Source organism: Anomaloglossus baeobatrachus, chromosome 5, assembly GCF_048569485.1.
Source record: "Anomaloglossus baeobatrachus isolate aAnoBae1 chromosome 5, aAnoBae1.hap1, whole genome shotgun sequence".
In the NCBI taxonomy this organism is placed as follows: domain Eukaryota; kingdom Metazoa; phylum Chordata; class Amphibia; order Anura; family Aromobatidae; genus Anomaloglossus; species Anomaloglossus baeobatrachus.
Genome location: NC_134357.1, coordinates 307,065,919 through 307,083,618, shown reverse-complemented (window position 1 = coordinate 307,083,618; position 17,700 = coordinate 307,065,919). Strand labels below are relative to the sequence as shown.

Below are 17,700 nucleotides of genomic sequence, written 5' to 3'. Positions count from 1 at the left end.
GTGGGGATCTGGACCAGCCGGCGCTCCCCAGTGTCGACCACTATCGACACCCTCGGAGGAGAGCGCCGCTGTGTCGCGGCCGGCTCTGCTGCTCTGCAGCTGCCTCCCCGCGAAACCTCAGCCGAGGCCCGTGACCCTGGAGCGGCTTGTTTGGCCTTTGGGACTTTCTTGGCTGGGTGGGTTGCTGGGTTCCATTGCAGGTCCAGGCCTGCCTCCTCCAGTAACTTTCCATGAGTGCCCGGGATGTACTCCGCCACCGATGTTGGGGGTGGGGATACGGGTGGAGGAGCAGCAACCACTGTTGCGGGCAATGGAGGAGGCGGTATGGTGGGCAACAGCACACCGAGCATCTCAGCAGCGATGGCCGACCTCTCAAGGGCATAGGGACGTGGGTCGCCTCCCCACCCTGCCAACACCGTCATCCTCTCACGGGCCCGCACAGCAGCCATTATCTCCCCCATCCAGTGCTCCACCAGGAAGCTTACCTGGTGCTGGAGGCGGCGACACATCTCCTCCGTCCGGGCCTTCACCCACGCCGCTGTTCCTTGCGCGGGCTCCGGGGTATCGGGACGCGGGACGGGAGTCGCCATGCTGCACAGTGTGGGTCCAGGAACGGATGCAGGGTCCTGGAGTCCCTGACTTTTTATCTTCTCGGTTACATCAGGCAGCTTTCTCGCCCGCCTTCCCCTTGGTTTTCTCTTAGCACTCCTCCTTCGGGGGCGGGGCTTCACTTTTCGCGCCTTCACTGCTCGGGGAAGACGACTCAAGTGGGAAACTTTCGCGCCAAGATGGCGGGACTTCAACTCTTTCAGCAGGACGCCGCGGACGGAAACTTCTAAGACGCACTTTCCACAGGTAAGTGGACTGTCCAAATCTTGTTCGTGACGCCAGAAAGAGTATACGTGTACCGCCCTGAGAGGGTCCCGGCCGCTTGCTTTGCTTGCTAGGGCCGAGCTGCTCGAGGTCCGGGCTCGGGTTCTCGGTGGCACGATCGCCTCCGGACCGGGGGGCCACGTCGCTCTTGTTAAGGGGACGCTGTGTGGTTTGGTGGTCGTGTAACGGGTCGTGACGCCACCCACGGGTCGTGGTGACGGGGAATGCACCACCGCTGCAGCTGGAGTGATGGCGGGCTCGTTGGTGTTGCGGCCGCAGCTGAGATGTTAGCCCCTCCGTGGGTAGGGGCGGTGTGTCCCGGGGCCCCCGGTGGGGGACTGGAAGGGGGTGATGTCATCGTCAGGGTGCTGCTCCTCTACCACTCACTGTCAACTCCAAAACTTGTCTGTTTGAACTTCCTGCCCCAGGACAGTAGTCTCCTCGATGGGCGTGTCTTTCCACCTGACTCCGCCCACCTGGTGTGCTCTACTTGCCCTGAGGGAGGCATCAGGTCTCCCTTTTAGGTGACATGTGTGTGACCTCACAGGGGATGGGGGTGTGTGTGTATGTGGTAGATGTTATTACCTGTGACCCCTGGGGTCCAAGGCATCACTAAAGGACCTGCTGAAAACCTGTTGAAGTTGCTGTGGTGGCTGCAGTCTTGGTGCTAGCTACAGCAGGTTGTTGTAGTGTTTGCCCCCTGTATGTTTTCCTTCCCTGCTGTGTTGGTTCAGTGCAGCAGTGGGTCTAGCATGCCTTACCTGTCCACTCCCTAGCTAGGGACCATTGTAGGGTCTCTCAGGGCTTCAGGTTTCTGCTGGACAACAGGTGAGGAACCTATATAGGGACTGGCTAGGAGTGCAGGGTACAGTGGCAGTAAGTGAAGGAGGTATCCATCTTCCCTCTCACTAGTCCTAGGGCCTAACATTGTTAAAGTGTCCCCAGTGTACCCCTTGTTTGTCGTGGTGTAAGCCTTGTTAATTGTATGTTTGCCGTCACGTCGGACCTTCCCCTAGTCCGTGCGTGACACCTGGTGATGTCGTTCGGGCTTACCCGTTAATTATGCCTTTTGTCATATTTTGGCAAAGACTGTAATCATTTACTCAAATAACATCCTCATATACTCATGGGATTATGCCTCTCATATGGAACATATCAGACAGGTACTACAAATTCTCAGAGATAATAGGTTGTATGCTAAGCTTGAGAACTGTATATTTGCTGTACAAGAACTTCCTTTTTGGGGGTTAATTCGGCAGCAGGTTTTCAGATGGATCCCACTAAATTACAGGTTATCTTAAAATGGGACCGCCCTGGACCTTAAGGCTCTGCAATGTATTTTTATTAATCAGTGACCTCAGGTGAGGTCACAAAGTTCAGAGACCTGCATCTCCTAGAAGAGAAATCTACTGTTTTTTTGTCAAGAGATGCAGATGTGGTGCTGAAATTTCTACAGCATTTTCCTGCATCCAATCTATCTTGTTTTTCCCTCTCCCTTGTGAATGTATACATGGCTTGTGGGAGGAGATCTGTTTATATAGCCCCCACAATCCCTTCTTTTCACATATACAACGGTATAGGAGGAACATACTGTAGATGATTTATTTTTTATTTGGAGTGGTATTCTAGAGATCATTCCACGTTTTGATAATTACCTGAACTGTAATGATGTCAACTTGCTTTTCACAGAATAATCAGGAAATACTTCAATAACCTTTTTGGATTTGTTTCTGACAGTTGATTCTGACAATCATAGCATCACCACCAAACTATACTGTATAGGAAACTTTTGTCTGGTAACTCTGCCTTACATTTTGACAGCTGTCACCTGATTCATACCACAAAAAATGTATCCATTGGGGAATATGTAAGAACACAATGTGTACGTTTTGACGAACAATGCTATACCCAGGAAAGTGCCATTATTACAGGAAGACTGGATAAGAGAAGTTATCACTCTCCCATTCTTCAACGGGCTAAAATTATCACTAATTCCCACAGCAGATATTATTTGCATATAAAAATCACATTCATACACCCAGTACTGCTAACAATACTTTTTGTACTCCATACAGTACAGAATTTCATAAGGTCACTAATATCATTCGGAAAACCTTCTTATTCTTTATGAAAATTAACAATTGCACCATATATTGGACAATTGAGTTAATTCTGTGACATGTAGATCTCGTACAATAGGAGATATTTTTTCACTTAGTTAATATTTGTGACATCTGTCTGGGACCACAGACACAGGCTAACTGTCACGGACAGACTACAGGCAAGCCAGCTGCCCACTCAGCAGGATGCCGAGAACCCCAAAACCCTTTATCAAGTGTATCCAAAAATTTCTTGGATGAACATAAGGGTGATGTCTCCACAATGAGAGTTGCCAGTAACAAAAGGGTGCACAAATCCAACATAGGAGGTAACTGGCCTGGTAAACTTAGACTTTTTGCATTTGTAAATTGAACACTCAAATTCCACACGTGCTTAATTACAAGACAGATCATATGTATTTACATTAAATAGCATATGTACATGTCATCCCCCCTTCTTTATTTGATCCTTTATGTATTGCATTTATGTCAGTTAGTCATTGATTGGTTGGAGTTGCTCTTCGATTGAACTGGTTTTCTGTTGGTGGGGCAGTGTGGCTTGGAGTCTTGGGGACGCAGCCTTGCAGCATGAGTGTTGTGAGGCACCAGGTCCCCTGCCCTGTTGGTGCACTGCCTCTGCAGCAGTGAATAGCACACTGCACTCCACCTTTAATTCTTGTACAATAGTTAAACGTCCTCCTCTTTGGCATCTGTTTATGGTGCTTTAGACTTGTATAACTGTGACAATGATTGGCACTCCTTGCCGTATCATGATAACTCTATCACAAATGGCATTGTACTTCAGGACAGTGCTGGACAATTTTCTGAGGAGAATAAAAGCTACATTGTTTCTTTTTCACTTACCATTGCCAGAATAGTAGACCCAATGTTTGTTTGACTGGAAATGTCCAGATTAAAGGGTGCTTACACGCTGCAACATCGCTAACGATATATCGTCAGGGACAAGGTGTTTGTGACGCACATCCGGCGTCGCTAGCGACATCTCAGTGTGTGACAGCTAGGAGCGACAATCAACGATCGCAAAAACGTCAAAAATCGTTGATCGTTGACACGTCGCTCCTTTTCATAATATCGTTGGTGGTGCATGCCGCTGGTTGTTCGTCATTCCTGCGGCATCACACATCGCTATGTGTGACACCGCAGGAACGACGAACATCTCCTTATCTGCGTCGACTGGCAATGAGGAAGGAAGGAGGTGGGCGTTCGCCGGCCACAGCGACGTCGCAGGGAAGGTAAGTACGTGTGACGGGTGTAAGCGATGTTGTACGCCACGGGCAGCGATTTGCCCGTGACGAACAACCGACGGGGGCGGGTACGCTCGATAGTGATATTGATAGCGATATCGCAGCGTGTAAAGTGCCCTTAAGTCCGTCTTAGTTTGATAATTCAGAGTAAATTGAGTCCTCTTCTGTCCATTTCAAGTTTGATCATGTTGAGTTTGCCTTGGTTCATAGTTTGTACATTCCAAGTTCCAAACTTTATGATATGTTTGCAGCTCTTGATCTTCCCTTGCGACCAAGCGATATCAGCACCAAAATGTCAGTGCGGCTTTGATCCTGGCACGTCATGAGATTTGATCATACTCAGGTCAACCATCGGCTCTTCCCCAGTAGCCTGTCGAGTGCCTTCCGACCTAGGGGTGTATCTGTCACGCTCCCCGGGTCCTCTGCTCCGCTCCCCGGCTCACCTGCCACGCTCCCCGCTCTCCAGCCTCCATTAGCCGCGCTTCCCAGGCCTCCTGGTCCCCGCTCCCGGCGCCCGTCGGCTTCCCAGCCCCTGGCCGGCTCTGCTGCTTCCTCCTCTCAGCTTCCTGCCCTGGCTTCTGGCACCCGGGCCGCGCGCATGCGCATTAGGGCGCGCGCGCGGTCACTGACCCTTTCTTAAAGGGCCAGTGTCCACTGACAGGAAATGATGCACACAGGTACAGGGTATAAAGGGGATTAATGTCCAAGGGGGCGGGGCCTGTTCTTCGTGTTTCCCAAGCTAGGAGTCAGGTCTCCTTGTGTTCCTGTGAGATACTTACCTCTCTCTCTTTTAGAGCCGATCCTGCATTGCCATCCGGTCCTGCTGTATCTCAAACCCCGAACGCTGCCTATCTACCATCCTGACAGTCCGTACCATCCCGGTTCCCTGCGGTGACCCGCCATCTCGCTCCAACGGTTCCGGACCCCGCCTGACATCATCCCGGCTTCCGAACCTGAGCTCCGTCACCCGGACCACAATCAGTGACCCCGTGGTCCCAGGGACTTCTCCATTGTGTTCTGAGTGCACGGACTGTTCTGCTACCTAAAGTGCTCCGGCTACCGGACTCCGTTCCCTCTTCGGGGAGTTCGGTCCAGAGGATCCACCTCCCGGGTCTGCCCATCCATCTGGCCCTAACAGTAAGAACAGGCCATGGATCCCGCCGAAGCACTAGCGGCCTTGCAAGAGGAACTCCAACGCCAGCGTGAAGTCCAGACCCGCATGCTGAACTTTATGAGTTCCGTGGACGCCCGCCTGAACACGCTACAAGCCTCGGTCACATCTTCAGCACCCCGGGTCTCCACTAGTCAATCCACGGCCCCCGCTCCCGTGGCAGCCTCTTCGGATGCTTTTAGACTTCGTTTGGCTTCACCACCCCGGTACGCCGGAGATCCCAAGACCTGCAGGGGGTTTATAAACCAATGCTCCCTTCATTTCACGCAGCTGCCGCATTTCTTTGCCTCCGACCAAGCCAAGGTCGTGTTCATCATGTCCCATCTAGAGGGCGAGGCACTGGCGTGGATGAACCCCTTGTGGGAGAAGGAGGACCCTATGACCAAGAACCTCCAAGAGTTCCTGCAGGCCTTTCGCGGCACCTTTGACGAGCCAGGACGCGCCTCCGCGTCTGCTTCATCTCTTCTCCGGTTACGTCAAGGAACTCTGACGGTGGGTCAATACGCCATCCGTTTCCGCACCTTGGCCTCGGAACTCGGGTGGAATAACGAGGCCCTAACCGCCGCCTTCTGGGAAGGACTCTCGGGTCGAATCAAAGATGAGCTGGCTGGACGTGACGTACCGTCCACCCTGGACGCCCTGATTACCCTAGCGACTCGAGTGGACATTCGCTTTCAGGAGCGGTCCAAAGAGGTGTCCCGTGAGAGACGTCCGGTATGGCATGCCTCTCCTCCACAGAAGCCCGCCGTACTCCAGTCAACGACCTCTGGTGCCTCCGTCCATGAGCCCATGCAGATCGACCGTGTGCGACAGTCTGAACAACGTCGAGCAGAGCGACTCGCCAAGGGTCTCTGCTTCTACTGCGGAGAGGGCACACACCTGCTACGCGCCTGTCCAGAGAGGCCGGGAAACTCCAAAGCCTAGGGTTGGTAGGAGAGGCCACCCTAGGTGCTGGGACTCTCTCAGACCCGGTTACATGGACTGTGCAAGTGACAACGGGAGAGACGCGGTTTACGGCTGAGGCGTACCTCGATTCTGGGGCAGCAGGCAATTTCATCCAGCAGGCCACGGTGGACAAATACCAGGTGCCTGTTACTCCACTCGCCAAACCCCTCGTGATTGCCTCTGTGGATGGGAGAACCCTCTCTGACACCATCTCCTAGATCACCAAGCCGCTTGAACTGCGTATCGGTGCTCTGCACACCGAGAACATCGCTCTCTACGTCCTCCCTCATATGTCACATCAAATCCTGCTGGGCCTTCCTTGGTTGCGGACACACGAACCTTCAGTCAGCTGGGGCACTGGCGATATCACTCGATGGGGGTCTTCTTGCCATGACACCTGTCTGAAGACCATAAAACCCATCCGACGACCTCCGGTTCCAGAGACCCTACCGGGACTACCCTCAGCCTATTGGTCCTTCGTGGACGTCTTTGATAAGAAGGAGTCAGAGGTACTTCCGCCACATCGTCCTTACGATTGTGCCATTGACCTGCTCCCGGGAACTACACCACCTCGAGGAAGGATATATCCATTGTCTCCAGCCGAAACAAGGGCCATGTCTACATACATCACAGAGAGCCTGGCTAGGGGATTCATTCGGAGATCCTCCTCTCCTGCTGGAGCTGGCTTCTTCTTCGTAAAGAAGAAAGAGGGCGACCTACGACCATGCATAGACTACCGGGGATTGAACCAAATAACCGTAAAAAACAAGTACCCCCTGCCGCTCATCCCCGAATTGTTTGATCGGCTCAGAGGAGCTCGTATCTTCACCAAGTTGGATCTTCGGGGTGCCTACAACCTGGTCCGTATTCGCTCGGGGGACGAATGGAAGACCGCGTTCAACACTCGTGATGGGCACTATGAATACTGCGTGATGCCCTTTGGCCTGTGTAACGCACCAGCCGTCTTCCAAGAACTAGTGAACGACGTGTTCCGGGACCTTCTCTACGTCTGTGTGGTGGTATACCTGGATGACATCCTTGTCTTCTCTCCGGACCTCCAGACCCACTGAGAGAACGTGCAACTGGTTCTACAAAGACTGAGAGAGAATCGTCTGTACGCCAAGTACGAGAAGTGTGTCTTCGAACAGTCTTCTCTCCCCTTCCTGGGTTACCTCATCACCGAGACCGGACTGCAGATGGACCCAAAGAAGGTCTCTGCCATTCTCAACTGGCCTCCTCCTTCTGGACTGAAGGCAATCCAACGTTTTCTGGGATTCGCCAATTATTACCGTCAGTTCATTCCTCACTTCTCTGCTCTGACTGCTCCTCTCTCCGCCTTGACCAAGAAGGGGGCTAATCCAAAGGACTGGTCACCTGCGGCCGACGCCGCGTTTGGCTCTCTAAAGCGAGCCTTTGCCTCCTCTCCTGTACTCCACCGTCCAGAGTTAAACCGCCAGTTCACCTTGGAGGTGGATGCCTCCTCCTCAGGAGCCAGAGCAGTGCTCATGCAGAAGTCCTCCTCCGGGAAGATGGTGACTTGCGGTTTCTTCTCCAAGAGCTTCTCCGCCCCTGAACGCAATTACACCATCGGTGATCGAGAGCTATTGGCAGTCAAACTGGCTCTGGAGGAATGGCGCTATCTTCTGGAAGGAGCAGTGTACCCCGTCATTATTTACACACACCACAAAAACCTGGAATACCTGCGGTCCGCTCAGCGACTGAACCCCCGGCAAGCCAGGTGGTCCTTGTTCTTTGCCCGGTTCGATTTCCAGCTCCATTTCCGACCAGCGGACAAGAATGTACGCGCTGATGCCTTGTCTAGGTCTTTCATGCCCATGGAGCAGGAAGAGGAGACATCCCAACCCATCGTCTGTCCAAGTAAGATTATTCCGGTGGCTCCTGTCACCCTGGCCCAGATACCGCCCGGGAAGACCTATGTCTCTGAGACAGACAGGCATAAAGTGCTACACTGGGGCCATGCCTCGAAAACAGCCGGTCATGCTGGCCAGAAGAGAACATGGAGTGCGATTGTACGTCATTACTGGTGGCCATCCCTTCGCACGGACGTCGCCTCTTTTGTCTCTGCTTGCTCTTCTTGTGCCAGGAACAAGACGCCCAAACACCTGCCATATGGCCGTCTACTGCCTCTGCCCATACCCTCAGTTCCCTGGCAACACATTGCGATGGACTTTATTACGGACTTGCCATTGTCCTCCGGACACACAGTCATATGGGTCGTGGTGGATCGGTTCTCTAAAATGGCCCATTTCGTCCCTATGGCTGGACTGCCCTCTGCCCAGGAACTCGCGGACGCCTATATACATCACATCTTCCGCTTGCACGGCTTTCCATCACACATTGTGTCCGACAGAGGAACTCAGTTCACCTCCCGCTTCTGGAGGGCTCTCTGTAAACATCTGGGAGTAACGCTGGACTTTTCTTCTGCCTACCATCCTCAGTCGAACGGCCAAGTGGAACGGGTCAATCAGATATTGACCTCTTTCTTACGTCACTACGTCAACGCCCATCATGACGATTGGTCCACACTTCTTCCTTGGGCTGAATTCTCCCATAATCACCACGTCAGTGAGTCCTCCTCCTGTTCTCCCTTCCATGTCGTCTACGGACTTCAGCCGTCTGTCCCATTGCCTGTATCCTCTTCATCGGATATCCCTGCTGCTGATGCAGTACTCCGTGACTTTACAACCATTTGGGACTCAGTTAAGGCGTCCCTTGCACGTGCATCCCTGCGGATGAAGAGACACGCGGACAAGAGACATCTGGATCCTCCATGTTTCTCTCCGGGAGATCTCGTCTGGCTTGCTTCCAAGTACGTCCGATTGAAGTTACCATCCTACAAGCTGGGACCTCGCTACATCGGACCGTTTAAAGTCATCGGCAAGATCAATGAGGTCTCCTACAAACTGCAGCTTCCGGCCACGATGAGGATACCCAACTCCTTCCACGTCTCCCTGCTCAAGCCGGTTGTCCTTGGTCCCTTCTCCGCTGCTGCCAGTCCGGCTCCTCCTCCTATTGCTGAGGACGACATCTATGCGGTAAGGGATATCGTGGCCATGAAGACCGTACGAGGCCGACAGTTCTTCCTGGTGGACTGGGCAGGGTATGGTCCTGAGGATAGGTCCTGGGAGCCCAAGGAGAATGTGGGTACTCCGCTGATCCGTGCCTTCCTGTCCCGGTTGCGGGGAGGGGGGCGTGGGGGTACTGTCACGCTCCCCGGGTCCTCTGCTCCGCTCCCCGGCTCACCTGCCACGCTCCCCGCTCTCCAGCCTCCATTAGCCGCGCTTCCCAGGCCTCCTGGTCCCCGCTCCCGGCGCCCGTCGGCTTCCCAGCCCCTGGCCGGCTCTGCTGCTTCCTCCTCTCAGCTTCCTGCCCTGGCTTCTGGCACCCGGGCCGCGCGCATGTGCATTAGGGCGCGCGCGCGGTCACTGACCCTTTCTTAAAGGGCCAGTGTCCACTGACAGGAAATGATGCACACAGGTACAGGGTATAAAGGGGATTAATGTCCAAGGGGGCGGGGCCTGTTCTTTGTGTTTCCCAAGCTAGGAGTCAGGTCTCCTTGTGTTCCTGTGAGATACTTACCCCTCTCTCTTTTAGAGCCGATCCTGCATTGCCATCCGGTCCTGCTGTATCTCAAACCCCGAACGCTGCCTATCTACCATCCTGACAGTCCGTACCATCCCGGTTCCCTGCGGTGACCCGCCATCTCGCTCCAACGGTTCCGGACCCCGCCTGACATCATCCCGGCTTCCGAACCTGAGCTCCGTCACCCGGACCACCATCAGTGACCCCGTGGTCCCAGGGACTTCTCCATTGTGTTCTAAGTGCACGGACTGTTCTGCTACCTAAAGTGCTCCGGCTACCGGACTCCGTTCCCTCTTCGGGGAGTTCGGTCCAGAGGATCCACCTCCCGGGTCTGCCCATCCATCTGGCCCTAACAGTATCTTCCAGCACCATACCGAATTCCTTTAGAATTGCTCTCCATCAAGTTTTTTTTTTGCATAATATGAAAGTAGATTGCCAGGCCTTTGTCCTGTGCAGTAATGTGGCTCCTGTGAAGGAGCCACACTGAATCAGAGTTGTATATTGTCAATACAAACCACCTCATTGTGCATTGACCTGCTGCCAAGGGGAAGATGCTTAGTTTTTTACCTCAGTTGAAACCTGTCTCATGAAATACACATAAATACACAAATCAGACAAACAATGCACAGTACAGACATCAGATAGACAATACAGTCATTAAACACACAATACCGAATTCACACAACAAATACACAGTAAGGGCGGCGTTACACGGTACGATATATCATGCGATATATCGTCGGGGTCACGGAATTCGTGACGCACATCCGCCATCGTTAGAGATGTCGTACCGTGGACACCTCCGAATGACTGTGAATGAGCAAAAATACTCACCTTATCGTTGCTCGTTGACACGTCGTTCATTTCCATAATGTTGTTCCTCCTTCTGCGCGCCGGTTGTTCATCGTTCCCGTGGCAGCACACATCGCTATGTGTGACACTCTTGGAATGACGAACACAGCTTACCTGCGTCCCGCCGGCAATGAGGAAGGAAGGAAGGAGGTGGGCGGGATGTTACGTCCCGCTCATCTCCGCCCCTCCGCTTCTATTGGCCGGCCACTATGTGACGTCGCTGTGACTCCGAACGTCCCTCCCCCTTCAGGAAGAAGATGTTCACTGCCCACAGCGACGTCGTTAGGGAGGTAAGTACGTATGACGGGGGTTTAACGACTTTGTGCGACACGGGCAATACATTGCCCGTGACGCACAAACGACGGGGGCGGGTGCGATCGCTCATGTGATCGCACGATATATCGTCTCGTGTAACGCCGCCCTAACACATCACTATACAGTGCTAAAATAATTCTAATATGCAGAGCCCAAATAATGACTAAAATAGTCAAAATCAAATAATACCAATATACAGTAAAACATGTACGCCCCCAAGAACTCACATCAATTAATTTATAAAAAAAATTAAAATAATGTGAGCTTATTATTTAATTTTCAAAGGACGCACTGATTTGTAACTTTGAATCATCATATGCCTATAACAAGCATCTGATGATTCAAAGTTACAAATCAGAATGTTGTTTCGAAGTGAAATAATGAACGCATATTATTTTTAGAAAGAAAAAATGATTCCTCTGAAGTTGAAATGTAGTAAGGAACTATTTGCCCACTACAGTGTGGAAGGTGACTATAAAGGCAGTAATGCAGTTTGTTTCACCGTTCATCCACCTAGGTGTGGGGTACGGTTTTCATATATGTGTGACGCCCTGGCAAAACCAGGTAGTCACAAATAGGCCCCTACACAACACCTTTCCCCCACTAGGAAACACACAGCCAACCAAAAACCCTAGTCACCCCCCTTAGGGAAAGATAGACACACCAGTGGGCGTGACCAGGTGGTTGGACACGCCCACCCAGGGGTCCAGACAGCCCGGGGCGGGAAAACAGAGTTAGTTCAGTTTGGAGTTGAGGTTGGAGAGGAGTGTGGGCTGGAGCTAAGTGTAGCTCCAGCAGGAAAGTTCAAGTTGAACGGTACCAGGGTAGGAGCCCTGGTGCCACTGGCTAGGAGGCAGACGGTGGTCTCTGTCAGCAGGAGACGGGAAGACGGCTTGGAAGAACCGAGGTGGACCGGGACAGGGTTGTAGCCCACCGGTACTGACACGGGGAACCGACCTGGAAACCGTAGCACAAAGTGGGGTACTCGGACCCTGAAGCCAGAACCAGAAACAAGCAGACTGGTTAATAATTCACCGATTGAGGCCAGGACTAGAGGTCCTGTCCCACCCAAAGTCCATCATAGAAGACAACAGCCCCCCGATGGGGATAGTTGGTCACCGCCAGGGCCCATAGATCCCACGGGCCAGCGTCTGCGGGCACGGCTCCTTAGGCCACATCCAGCCGGGAGCGAACTCCTGAGTTTCAGACTAGGAAGTCCACCTTACAAAAAACAGTGCGGAGGAAAAGGATAGCGTCCACCAGCCAGGTGGGGGACCTGAATGCAACCGGCCGCGGTACCGGCCACCAGCACCTTGGTTTACCAGAGACTTGTGTAGTTTATTAACTGTGAGTACACCAAAACTCCCTGTGGTCGCGATACCCTGCACCGGGCAACCATCCTTACCCACGGAGGGGTTAACAACTAGCTGCACAACATCTCCCCCGGGCGCCCTACAACAGCAGCGGTGGTGTCCCACTTCACCACACACCATGGGTGGCGTCACGAATTTAATACTGCCTAGCCCGTACATTTACGTCCCCCTTATTATTCGGCGTGTCCGCGAGACCCCCGGGTCCGGGGACCCTCGAGCCACTACCCCAGAAGGCCCGGACCCGAGCAGCGCCGGCTGCTGGCACGGGGGTGGCACATATGTATATCCATATAGATCTTGTGTTATATTCTATAGGAATTAAGAGGATAATTAGTATCCAGGTGTTGTTAGTCAAATCCAGGTGAGAGGAAAGTGGGTCCACTGGTCCAAGATACCAATAACTGATCCGGAGGAACGGACCCGAGTGGCAACCGAGACTTCACCACAACTACTGGAGGTAGAAGCAGACAGATCGCTGATAGGTAACCACCAGGAGGCAGCCCTGGAGGATCCCAGTACCTCGGCAGTTGGCGCCAAAGGATGATGACCAGGAACCAAAGCAGATCAGGCAGAAGCTGATGCCGATTGGAGCAGTTTGGTACTGTTGATCAAAGGCAGGCTGAGGGTTCTTGCGGATCTGGAGAACACAGGATAGACACTGGAGGCTTTACAGGCACTACTAGGCAGAACAGAGACAGAGTCATAGAACGGTACAGAGCGTGGGTGAGAGCACAGGGACCTGACAACTAGCATGGACAGACAAGCAATGGGGACACGTTGAACAGGCACCTCCCAGAGGGGGAGGATGCCTTATATACACTTTGCCTTAAGGTGGGACCTGAGAGACAATTCAAGGTTAGGTCACCTGGCACATTAAGAAAAGGGAAAGCAGCGCTCCTGTTCCCTAATTGTGCTCTGAGAGCTCTACTACATGGGCCTTGAAAGCCAGAGGACATAACAGGAAGTGAGGAGAAGGCAGCATGGGAACATTGGCACACCTGACACGGGCAGCAGGGGAACAGAGAAGACCCAGGGACAAAGAGACTGGATGGATGCTACAGGAGCAGGGGATGTGAACAGGGAATTGTGTTGGCGCTCTTGGGCGGGCAACGCCGATGATGTGACAAGCAATTGTACCGCCCCCACATCAGCAGCCAGGCTGCTGGGATCCGGATCCGCAGTGGCTCGAGGGGTCTCCGGACCCGGGGGTCGTGCGGAAACTCAAATAAAAAGGGGCGTAATATGTGCAAGGGATTGGTTGTAGATACTTCGTGACGCCACCCGCGGTGTGTGGTAAGGTGGAATACCACTGCTGCTGTTGAGGAGCACCCGGAGGTGATGGAATGGCAGCTGGATGTTAACCCCTCCGTGGGTAGGGGTGGATGCCCTGGGGCTCAGTGTTCAAAACACGGGAGGTGATGGCTGTTGGTGGTGATGCACCGGGCCGGACCGGAGGGTGTTGGTGTACTCACGGTTGAAAAAATGCACACGAGTCTGCTGGTGAACCAAGGTGTCAGTGGCCGGCTGCCGCTTCAGGGTGTATTCGGTTTCCACACCCGGTTGGTGTACCAATGTCCCTTCCTCCAGCAATTTGTAGTTTACTTCTATTTTAGACGACCTCATATGGAACGGGGAAGTCCACTCCTGGTTTGGTTTTGGTTGGGAGACTTGCCCGCGAAAACTGACCCTTGGGATCTCAGTGGGTATTTGCGGATACCCTATCCCTCGCGGTGGGCTGCCGTTTCACTCTATCTGGGCTAACACCTTGGAACAACGTCTGGAACCTTGCTCCCAGCCTGGTAAATTAGAGAAGGGGCTTGCAACCGTTTTCTAACTAGGGTCCAGGTACCCCGCCTGTGCACGGTTTCCGGACCGGATCTCCACTGTCGGTACCAGCGGGCTCCAACCCTGTCCTGGTCCACTCTGGATTTCCCGCGACCAGACTCCCATCGCCTTTGGATACGGCCCACTGCTTGCCACCTAGCCAGTAGACCAGGTCCACTACCCTGGCTACCTACACTAGGCACAGCCTTGACCTTTCGCGGTCACTTGAACCGCTCTCCACTCTGAACTTGACTGACTCGAACTGAACTCACTGGTTCCCTCCCCCGGATCCTCAAGACCCCTAGGTGGGCGCTCCCAATCCGCTTGGTCCTGCCCTCTGGTGTGTCCTTCCCACCCAGAGGGAGGTGGCTAGGGTTTTGTGGCTGATGGAACCTGGTGTGGGATGGTGCTGTGTGGTGTGTAGTGTTCTACTGTGACCACCTGGCGGCGCCAGGGCATCACACAATCGTGACCACCTTTACATAAGCAGAAGTTTTTAGTAATTTGCTGGTCTGGATGCGAGGGCCAAAAATGCTAATGCAAAAACAGAATTGATGTAGCATTTATGTGTCTCCAATTGACAAACAAAAGAACAAAGGAGTTGTCCACTACTCAGTCAACTCATTATCATTCACCATATTTGCTCCCATTAATATAATAAAGCTTATACTCCCCTCCCCTGCTGCCGCTGTTCCAGGAAAGGCCGCACTTGCTCTCCTTGGGCTCATGTGAGGTTGTTATGTCATGCGAGCTCTGCTCCCAATAAGCACCAGATTCACTGTTCCTACTTCCGTATGAATTGAACATCAAGAGGAAGTTGCGGCTGTTCTTTCATTTCCTATTGATGTCTGATTTATCCAACGGTGGGGATAGTGAAGCCAGTATTGAGTGGGTAAAGGATTTGCATTACGTAACCACCTCACATGAGCCCCCTGAGAGCGAGTGCTGACACTCCTGGAAAGGCACTGGCACTGGAGAGGAGTACAAGTTGCTTTATTTTAACTTTAGTAAACAATGAGAAGGGGTTGTCCAAGTAGGGGACAGCCCATATAAAACAGATATGCCAAAGCAGACCTGCATAGTTATTTGACTAGACCCAATAGCCCTCAGAAGAGTGTTCACTCAACCAAGGAATATAATGACACTGATTAATACTTAATTAACTGCACTGCATTCCAGGTCCTTATGCCGACCAGAAGCAATCAATATTGCTGTATGTGGTGAGTGTGTGTGTACGATCTATTGTGTGATTGTATGTGTGTGTGCGATCTGATATGTGTGTGTGCGATCTGATGTGTGTGGGTGTGTAATCTGATGTGTGTTGGTATGTGATTGTGTGGGTGTGTGATCTGATGTGTGTGGGTGTGCGATCTGATGTGTGTGGGTGTGCGATCCGCTGAAGGTCCTCCTGTTCGGCGTCTGGTGAGTATGATCGCAGAGTCTTCTCTCTTCTTTCTTCTGGGGGTGCTTGCTTTCTATAATGAAGTGTCCTGCAGTATTCTTTAACTTTTTTAGCTGCGAACTGCGACTATGGCTTATTCTCGGGATAGGGATTATATTTAAGCCTTACGTTGAAAATGCTGAAAACTCCTACTAGGGCTTATTTTTGGTGTAGGGCATATTTTCAGAGAAACATGGAATATAAAGAAAGACAGTTCTTCAACTTTAAATAGACTAAAGTGTGACTGATTAAATTGATATATACCTTTAGGTCAGTGCAAAACATCTGTATCTACCCTACACAGATTCATACTGCCATTAAACAAATGCAGAATAAATGGAAAATGCTGGCCCTAATATAACTTAACATACCTGACATACCAGCACAAGCGAGAAATATCTAGCAATCTCCAGCAGTCACTTTTCTCTCCCCCCGCCCCCCCCCCCCCCCGCCCACCTTCCAGTCACTTTCCAGTCCATGCTGGAAGCTGCTCGCAGCGCATTTTGCCCTCCCTTCATTTATGACTCAATGATTGTACACAGTGCCCTCCCCTCATTTATGATTTGGTGTTTGTGCACAGTGTCCTCCCCTCATTTATGATTTGGTGTTTTCACACAGTGCCCTCCCCTCATTTATGATTTGGTGTTTGTGCACAGTGCCCTCCCCTCATTTATGATTTGGTGTTTGTGCACAGTGCCCTCCCTTATACTCCATATACAGAGAGCACATGGAAGTGTCAAGAAAACACTAGAAGACTCAGCAGTGAATATATAAGAAGCTGAACTGGATCTGCCAGTACTCAACAGAAAGAAAGCAGCAGCTGACACATTGCCTCCAACTCTCCCGAAAAATGAAGCTTCAGCAAAATCAGCCAAAGATGTTTCCTCTCAGCGTTCTGCGGTCCTTATACAGCCCTCTGTGTGTCTGCCGGGAGCCGGTCCTCAGTCTCTGGCCGGCTACACAACTCATGTTTGGCCTCCTGGATGAGGACATGATGACCAAGGACATGGAGCGGAGAATGCAGCGTGCCCACCAGGCTTACCAGCTCCTGGCACAGGACATGGACCGGAGAGACAATCTGAGCAGAAGCTCTGCAACCACTGACAAGAACATCTCCACCACAGGCAAAGAGGGGAAGGAAAACTTTGAGCTCACTCTGGACATAAGTGGCTTTTCTCCTGAGGAGCTGAAAGTGAAAACAGAAGGCAGGAGACTCATTGTATCAGGAAAGCATGACAAGAAAAAGGAGATGGAGAATGGCGGCTATTTCCATGAGTACAAAGAGTGGAAGAGAGAAGCGGAGCTCCCGCAGGACGTCAACCCTGAGGATGTTGTGTGCTCAATGTCCAAAGATGGCCAGCTCCGCTTTCTTGCTCCTAGACTGGTGTTGCCGGCTGGTGAAAAAAGACTTATTCCTATCACCCAGGTCCCAGGAGATGGACAACTGAGCCCAGGAGATGGACAACTGAGCCCAGGAGATGGACAACTGAGCCCAGGAGATGGACAACTGAGCCCAGGAGATCCAGAGCAGTAACCCAGAGGAGAGGAAGGACTGAATTCTTCCTGACTCCATGTGGACAGTTATCTACTCAGTGTCTTATATGTCTTTCTATCAATGTCTCTAATAGTAACATTATATTTGTAAAAAGATATAATGCATTATTTTGCAATCTATTTTTTTTTATCTGTACAATAAAATGTTAAACATATTTTGTATTTATTTCTTCACTAGCTGTCGTACCCGGGCGTTGCCCGGGATAGTAACTGTCTCTCTGTCTCTCTCCCAGTCTCTGTCTGTGTGACGCTGGCTGTCTATCTGTGTCGTTCTTTGTCTGCCTGTGTCTATGTCTCTGTCTGTCTGTTTCTATCTCTCTGTCTGTATTTGTATCAGTCTATCTGTCTCCATCTCTGTGTCTGTCTGTCTCTCTCTAGCTCTCTG

At 51.9% G+C, this 17,700-nt stretch overlaps 1 protein-coding gene across 1 annotated transcript; it reads left to right on the top strand.

The window, feature by feature from the left end:
- The first annotated feature begins 16,482 nt into the window (after nt 1–16,482).
- On the top strand, nt 16,483–17,484 carry LOC142310032 (heat shock protein 30C-like). The gene has a single exon (XM_075347510.1). The coding sequence runs from the start codon at nt 16,612–16,614 to the stop codon at nt 17,293–17,295; it is 684 nt and encodes a 227-aa protein (XP_075203625.1). The 5' UTR covers nt 16,483–16,611; the 3' UTR covers nt 17,296–17,484.
- Nucleotides 17,485–17,700: the final 216 nt, after the last annotated feature.

Bases quoted from the DNA above. Each gene is read 5' to 3' on its own strand.
- LOC142310032 (XM_075347510.1), top strand. From the start codon at position 16,612: ATGAAGCTTCAGCAAAATCAGCCAAAGATGTTTCCTCTCAGCGTTCTG.